The 8,251-nt window shown below is 44.5% G+C and overlaps 1 protein-coding gene across 3 annotated transcripts in view; it reads right to left on the reverse strand.

Annotated features, from left to right (window-relative positions):
- The window catches only part of KPNA6 (karyopherin subunit alpha 6), a 60,198-nt gene that overhangs the window by 8,920 nt on the left and 43,027 nt on the right, over window positions 1-8,251 (reverse strand). For all 3 annotated transcript variants that reach the window (XM_047727324.1, XM_047727323.1, XM_047727325.1), the window contains 9 exons: window positions 7,213-7,346; window positions 5,827-5,919; window positions 5,314-5,413; window positions 4,353-4,447; window positions 3,564-3,695; window positions 2,370-2,458; window positions 1,340-1,439; window positions 856-1,019; window positions 635-713 (listed from right to left, as the gene is read on the reverse strand). In XM_047727324.1, coding sequence (XP_047583280.1) covers window positions 635-713; window positions 856-1,019; window positions 1,340-1,439; window positions 2,370-2,458; window positions 3,564-3,695; window positions 4,353-4,447; window positions 5,314-5,413; window positions 5,827-5,919; window positions 7,213-7,346 — 986 coding nt within the window. The remainder of the gene's footprint in view (window positions 1-634; window positions 714-855; window positions 1,020-1,339; window positions 1,440-2,369; window positions 2,459-3,563; window positions 3,696-4,352; window positions 4,448-5,313; window positions 5,414-5,826; window positions 5,920-7,212; window positions 7,347-8,251) is intronic.

An 8,251-nucleotide genomic window follows, 5' to 3' on the forward strand; every position in this document is an offset into this window, starting at 1 on the left:
AACATTGTGGGAATGGGTGGTGATGACAAATAATGTGAGTGGACTGAATGCCACTGAGGGGTACACTGAGTGGTAAAAGCAGTACATGTTATGAAGATTCACACATATATGCACACATACACACACACACAGTGACCTAGGAAAGGAATGTGGGTGTGAGTGAGATCACTCACCTGTTAGAAATCTGTCGAGAATCCCACAGAATTATGCCAACTACTCAAGACCAAAAGAATACTCTGATCTCTAGCATTTCAACAAAAGAAGCCTTTTTACTGTGACCTCCCTGGAGGTGTTACTAACATGAGGAAGTGTCTGTAGGATTCTGAGGGCACAGGAAGTAGGGGTAAGATTCCCACAGCTTTGTGTCTCAAGGACACCATGACTCAAAAACTTAAGAATTATCCTACAGTGTCCCAGTTAATTAGTCTCTTCCATTTAGTTTTCCTTCAAAAGCACCCAATGGACAATGATTTGTTTCCAACTTATAAAAGAAATTAAGGCAATCAAGTTGATCATACAGAAAGTGGCAAAGCTGGAATTTTTCACCCAAGCCCATGCTCCTGGACCATGCTGTCCCCCCAACAGGACCCAAACCCTTGGTTAGGGCTTTGTCCCTAAACAGCTCCTTCCTTACCTGGGTTTGGATGTCATCCCCGGTGACGATGTTACCCACTGCTCTCAGGGCAGGAGAGGCCACTTTGTAGTCATTGTGCCTACAGAGGAGGGAGACCTGATCAGCAGAGGGCCAGCGGCACTGTCACGGCTCCAGACCTCTGCACAGAGCGGCAGACTGCTTACGGCAGCTCTTGAGCTGGAGCATGGAGAACTTTAGGGAATCTATTTCTACCCACTCACATTAGAAGCTCTACCAATCTTCGGCAGACTCCAGAGTCTATGACTGCCTGGATCTTTTCATTGGGGCCATCAGACAGATAAGAAAGGGCCCAGCAAGCATCTGCCAGCAAGTCTGAGTCACTGCTGAAGAGTAGGCGAGACAGCACAGGCAAACAAGGGGAGACCTGTTGGAAGCAGAGTGAGAGGCACTTGTGAGGGGACAGGGCTACATCAGCTCTACCACTACCCCTAACATCGCTGTCTCCTTCTCTACAAGGAGATCCAAGCCCTAGAGATTTCTGCTACCTTAAACCATCAGGACTACCTTTCTCACTTTGCTATCCAAGACCCAAAAGCTCACCTACCTCATTGACAATTGCCTCTTTCAGTTTCCCATGGACTGAGACCCTAAGGGGTCCCCCAAAGACTTGAAAACTCCTATATCAGAATGGCTGCACATGAAGGGAACTGCTTTCACTCACGCACTGCTAAGAAGTGCTCTCACCTTTGCAAACTCTGGGGGTGGGTTCTTTCCCCGGCAGAGGTTTGACAGGGCCCAGACGGCATTCCGGGTCATCGTCAATCGTGTGGACTTGGTGAGGAGTCTGAAGGAAACAGTAAAGCATAGACAGATCCTGAGCAATGATGCTGTTGGCACAGGACTGTCACCTAAGAACCCCAGGAGCAAACCCCATTAGACCCCTAAGACTCTAACAGCCGCACGTGTCTTTCTACCCACAGACCTAAGTTCACTGAGCTTGCTTGGGCCAGGAGGCCAACCTACATCTTCACAGAGGATTAGGGCCAGCTGTGGCTTGTTAAGATCATAGCTAGTAAGGACATACAAAGGGCTGGAATTTGAGTAAGCCTGCAAGCCTTTTAAGATAGGACATACTGTGCTCCTAACTCTGGCCACAAGATCTAAACAAGGAGTACTGTTCTCTTTGGAAATGAAAGCGGAAGATCTAGTCTGAGGTAAGCAATGATTTTCTGTTGAGGGGCCCAAGAAAGAGCTGTAGTGGTAGTCTATGAAATTGTGGTCTCCGAAGAACAACCCATCCATCTATTTTAATTTAGATTAAGCTCTGTTTGAAGGGTATGGGAAGGAGGGATTGGTGAAGGATCCCTATAATCCTTCATGGGGTCTTTAATCTGTGGTTTACAACATAGCTCTCCAATGTACTTATGCATAAAATAGCAAATCAATGCATTCCATAGAGAAGTTTGGATTTTTCCAGATGGGCTAGTCTTGCCTCTCTCTCCTGGCTCAACAATGAGGCAGGTATGACCAACATGAGAATCTATAGTGCCATGAAGTAAGCAAACAGAAGATCCTCCTTGGCACAGGCACAATCTTCTTACTCTCAAAATATATCTCCATCTTTTACTTTGGCAATCAACATAGTTTTAGTATTTTTTTTTTAACTTTTAGTAGTTTTGCACTGACTCAACACCTTAAGGTAAGCTGCCCCTGAAAGATCTGCCACGTGGCTGCCTTACAGATGCCCCAGGTACAGACGATCATAATTACTCACGTTAACAAAGGATTAAGGATGGAACAATTCAAGACGTAATCTCGGCAAACGGAGCTGTCTCCAGCTATGTTTCCCAGTGCCCAGACTGCCTGAAAAGGGGATAATGGAACCGTGACTCACAGACTCTAGTGGCTTCTGTCAATATTTTATACCAGAGTGAGTACCCACCAGTAACTTGGGACAAAAACCGTATCAAGATACCCTCCTTGCTAACCTCACTGAGCATTCGCTCTGAGGGCCTCTCAGAGTTGCTAATTTAGTGGGGGAAGACAGGCTGACATCTGTACTGCTGCCAAAGAAGCCAAACCAAGACCACTCTATGCTCACTCCTTAGAAAAAAAGGAAGTGATTGGAGAGTTGCATTCTGGCAGCCACGGGATCTACCCTGTATGTAGTAAGGGAGGAAAAAAACCTAGGCACCACTTTCCACTTTCTATACAATCAGTAAAAATGCAGTGGAAGAAATGCAAGTTGCGTCTTAATCTCTGTGATCTGTAGGTATTGAAAAATGCATACTGTGCTGTCTTTTTTCCAACACCACCTCTGATGCCAAGTGTGTGGAGTTTTCTCTACACCATCAATCAGTTATCCAACACCATTTGTGTGTCCAACAGCGCAATTCAATTCTGACACTAACTCTCAGAGTTAGCACAGATTCCACAGGTTAAGGGCTCAGGTCCACAAGACTGACCCCCACTTTAGACACCAGCTGCAACTCCCAGGTGCCATCATACTTCTAACCAACTGGCATACATTCGAAAGTTCACATAATCCCCTCCTCAGGTTCAATAATTCACTAGAATGATTCACAGAACTCAGGGAAAACACTTTGCTTACATTTTACTAGCTTGTTGTGATGGATACAACTCAGGAAGAGTTAAATGAAAGAGATGCATAAGGCAAGGTATGGGGTAAGCAGTCAGGCTGGTATGGAACTTCCATGCCCTCTCTAGGGCATGGCATCAATGGGCTCACCAACCCAGTTCTCTGGGGAGGTTGCGGTGGAGGGATGGGAGGAGCTGGGGGCTCTGATGACCACCTTCCTCAACTTGAGGCTACCTAGGGGCCCCATCCAATCATCTCAATAGGTGTGTTCCATTATATATAACAAAAGACACTCTTATCACAAAGATCCAATATGTATTTTATGAAAACACAAATGCCATCAAGAACCAGGCCAAACGTGTGTATTACCTGTTCCTGTACATCCTCAAAGTCCGAGTTAAGCAGCTCTATGAAAATGGGGACTGCCCCTGCTTCGATGACAATTTTGGTCTGCTGAGAGGTTCCAGAGGCAATGTTCGTTAGAGCCCAGGCAGCTTCAAACTGAAAGTGAGATTAAACCATGACTGAGAGGTCATTCCAGACAGAGCAGCCATGCCTACCAGCTGGCTGAGAGCAGTAAGCCTCTTGCCCCTGACTAAAAAACTAAAACATAAGCCTTTTCCTCCCCCCCCCTTTTTAAAAAGATTTTATTTATTTATTTGACAGAGAGAGATCACAAGTAGACAGAGAGGCAGGCAGAGAGAGAGAGGGAAGCAGGCTTCTTGCTGAGCAGAGAGCCTGATGCGGGACTTGATCCCAGGACCCCAAGATCATGACCTGAGCCGAAGGCAGCGGCTTAACCCACTGAGCCACCCAGGCGCCCCTCTTCCCCTTTTATTTTTATATTTAAGTAGGTTCCAGGCCCAGCACAGAGCCCAGTGTGGGGCTTGAACTCACGACCCTGAGATCACAACCTGAGATGAAGCCCAAGAGTCAGAAGCTTAATCAACTGCACCACCCAAATGCCCCTCTGGTATCTTTCCTTTGAGACTGTTTTAGGGAAGAAACTTAGGCTCTCCTACTTGAGACCAAGACCTCTGAGGCATTTCTTAAATACTTTTCTGTATTACTTGTCTATTTCCTGAGAGATGTGTCTAGAGAAACACAATTTCTTAGGAAGAGAGCTTTTATCTGGTACTCTTTTACACCAGGCCTCACCTGTAATGTGCAATTCTCATTCCTCTTCAGAAACTCCACGAAACGATCCACCACTCCTGGAGTGTTGATAACTTCATCTATTGGAGGACTAGGCTCTGGAAGAGGGAGAAAGGAAGGAAAAGTCAGGAGAGGTTTAGGCTAATGTATTCACTAGGGTGAATCCACCATCCTTCCTAGGTAGTCCCGACTGTCCTAATCGACATTTACAAACTCCTTGTCGGTGAGGCGGTTTTCACAATAATTGGTCATGTTTGATATGTGTGATACAGTTGGCGTGCTAAAGAGAAAACCAACCCTAAATGAAGTATACTCACCTTTGGCTTCTGGAAACTTAATTCCTGAAGTGAGGAATTAAGGAAGAGAAGAAAGCCCAAGAAATGGGGAACCCTAATCTAACAATTTCTCTTACTAAAAAGAGCACTTTTTTTCCCCCTTGGGAGGACTGCTTGACATACTCAGACAAGAAGTATTTCTCCTATCATACATCAAATTTTTATTGAGTACAAACTATGTGACAGACACAGTTCTAGGTACTGAAGATACAACAACAAATGAAGTCAAAAGTCTCTGCCCTCCGAGCTTGTATCTAATGAGGAGAGACATTCTATTATGTTAGTAAGTGTAACAAGAAATAAAGAAGAAGTAGGGCAGGGTAAGAAGAGTAAAAACGCTGAGAGTGGAGGGGACTTGCAATTTTAGATAGGGCATCAGGGCAGGCTTACTGAGAGCCTAGAATATACTCATAGAAGTGGGGAGTTGTCACACAGTTATCAGCGACCAGAGGGTATCAGGCAGAGGGAACAGCCAGTGCATAGATAAGAATGTGCCTGCCTTGTCCAAGGAATACCAAAGCAGTATGGCTAGAGTAGAATGAGTGAAGGGGAGTAGCAGATGAAGTCAGTGAGAGGAAACAAGAGGTTAAATCATGTAGGGCCTCCCTGGGGAGGACCAGGCTTTGTACCTTTGGAGAGAAGTTTCCGGAATTTCTGTGTGGTTGCTAACTGCAGGTCAGAATCATCAGAAAAGAGCATCTCCACCATCTCTCGTGTGATCACACTCTCCTAGAACATAAGACAGATTGAAGACTTTGCAAACCAACACCAGAGCTAGATAGGAGTACACACTTCTGTTTGGCATCCTGCTTTCTAAAGACTTGAAGGAAGGAGGATGGCATAACAGCAGGCTCAGAGGAAGGTATTTGTTGTTTAATCTATGGCTGCTTTAAGTTGGGACATTTGGACAATTCCTAACCTCTGAGCCAAATGATGGCTTCCCTTAAATGTTTCCTCAGGTGTCTCCACTACAGATGCAACCCTATTGATTCCTTATGCTGACCAGTTACAAAACTGGACCATGGAAGAAAGAACTTCGCATGGTTATTGGCAAAGCCATTAGATGACGAGAACTACCCAATTTCTGTTCTGCAGACACCGGTACTTCCCAGGCCTGCCTGAAGCACACGCAAGGGCCTTACCCCAGTGGTAGAGCTCACATAGGAGTCCATGAGGAGACTGTCGAACATGGCGGCTTCTTCATTAATCAGTTCCACATTTCTCCGTTTAAAAAGCTGAAAGAAAAGAGATAGTGGTAAAACTATTCACTGTAATAAAACATTCTAAAGAATGTCCATGTGAAATTACAGCAGTTAGTTAAGGAAATGCTAGCATAGTTGAGATAATGCCAAGCTTAATATACTGACATGGAAAGATATTCAACGGCTTTACTATGTTATACCTAATTGTTCGCATTTAAGAGAACACTTTTCTTCTCCCTTTTTTTAAAACTAAGCTCTATGCCCAATGTGGGGCTTGAATTCATGACCCTGAGATTGAGAGTCACATGTTCTACTGACTAAGGCAGATAGGTGCTCCTAAGAGAATATTTAAAGATAAAGTTGATGGGTGTAAAAGTCTTTGAAGGAAAGGAATAATAGTAAAGCAAGAGGGTGGGCAAAAGCAGGTTAGCTGTCTGCATCTAGACCTGGGCAAGGCACTAGTCAGGTGGTGGCTCATGGCAGAACACTGACTACAGAACACAGAGGACCAGTCCTAGGGAGACTTACAAAGAATGGACTGAAGACATAGAAGAAAGGCAGCCAGAACAGCTGATGAACTCTTTAAGGAGCCAGGCCTAATAATGGCTATCAGCGTGAGGAAGAGAGAAGGCAACAAGGGGCAAGAACTAGAATGTTATACTGAAGACATAAGTGATGTCTAAACTGTTCTTTTTTTTAATCGAGAGAGAGCATGCGTGCATGCCGAGTTGGGGAGGGAAGGCAGAGGGAGAGAGAGAATTTTAAGCAGGCTTCATGCCCATGCAGAACCTGATTTTGGTGGTGGGGGGGGGGGGTCCATCTCACAGCCCTAAAATCATGACCTGAGCTGAAATCAAGAGTCAGATGTTGGGGCGCCTGGGTGGCTCAGTGGATTGAGCCGCTGCCTTCGGCTCAGGTCATGATCTCAGGGTCCTGGAATCGAGTCCCGAGTCGGGCTCTCTGCTCAGCGGGGTGCCTGCTTCTCTCTCTCTCTCTCTCTGCCTGCCTCTCTGTCTACTTGTGATCTCTCTCTGTCAAATAAATAAATAAAATCTTTAAAAAAAAAAAAAAAAAAAAAAAGAGTCAGATGTTTAACCTGCCGTCACCAGACGCCCCATAAGTTGTTCTAAATTATGGAGAAGGAGTAAGGGATTGGTTCTCTTTTTTCAAAGCTTCCAACATTTCTTTACAATAAAGGAAACTAGATGAGTTGCCCATAGAGCTAAGCTCTTTTCCTAAGGGGAAGATGACAATGAAAGGTGGAGACCAACCATGGGAGCTGAATTGTTTTCCTGAACAGATGTTTGAGCACTCAGGTTAACCTACTTGTTGCTCCCGCTTTTGCTTCCGGAGCTGAATGCCCTCTTCTTCTCTTCTTCGTCTCATTTCCTCAGGGTTTAGGGCATTGTTCTTATAGCTCTTCATTCGATAATTGTCTTTCCCGGGGCTCGCCATGGTCTCTACAAAAAAAAGATAACAAATACAGAAACTCTTATTAAGAGGACAGCATTTCCTTTTCACTGGGCTTCTGTCCCTTCCCAGCCTCCCAATCTCCCTTGTTGGGGGGGGTGGGGGAGGGACTGAAGCTCCTCAAGGAGGCCTGATAATTTCAGTAATTTAGCACCTGACATCTCATTTTTAAAACAGGGACATAACTTCCTACTTCATAGGGTTGTAAGAAGGATTAAGTAGGTTAATACCTATGAAGTACTACTTAGAACAGTGCTAGGCTGTATGGTACGATCACCTCTACGACAAAAGAGAAAACGACTTGCACAATAAACCCGAATTATTTAACTGAGCTACGTGAAATACATGATAGCATATCTAATTTGGTGGAATACTATGTTATCTTCAATAACCCATATGCCCACCATCTATTTTTTCAAATTAAAATTAAAATTTTATTCTGTAATATTTGATACCTACAAAAAGAAACATAATGTTAAGTTACCAAACAAAAAGTACAATGATCATCTGTAAACCTACCACCAAATCTAAGAACTAGAACATTATCAGTGTGCCTGAGTCTTGTTGTGGACCCTTACCCTGCCCCGGGCTCCTCCAGCCCCCCTCCAACTCCAGCCAAAAGAAAACTGCTATCCTGAATTTCATTCACTTTGAGAAAATGTCTGCCTGTGTCTAAGTCTGAATAACTGGCCATTCTTTCAAGTAAAAATAGTGTCAACTTTTTAAAGATATTCAAGTATAGTTAACATACCATGTTATGTTAGTATCAGGTGTACAACAAAGTGATTCAACAACTGTATATTACTCAGTGCTCATTGAGCTAAGCGCGCTCTTAATCCCTATCACCTCTTATACCCATTTTCCCAACCACCCGCACCACCAGTTTGTTCTCTAT

This window comes from Lutra lutra, chromosome 4 (assembly GCF_902655055.1).
Source record: "Lutra lutra chromosome 4, mLutLut1.2, whole genome shotgun sequence".
Taxonomy (NCBI): Eukaryota; Metazoa; Chordata; class Mammalia; order Carnivora; family Mustelidae; genus Lutra; species Lutra lutra.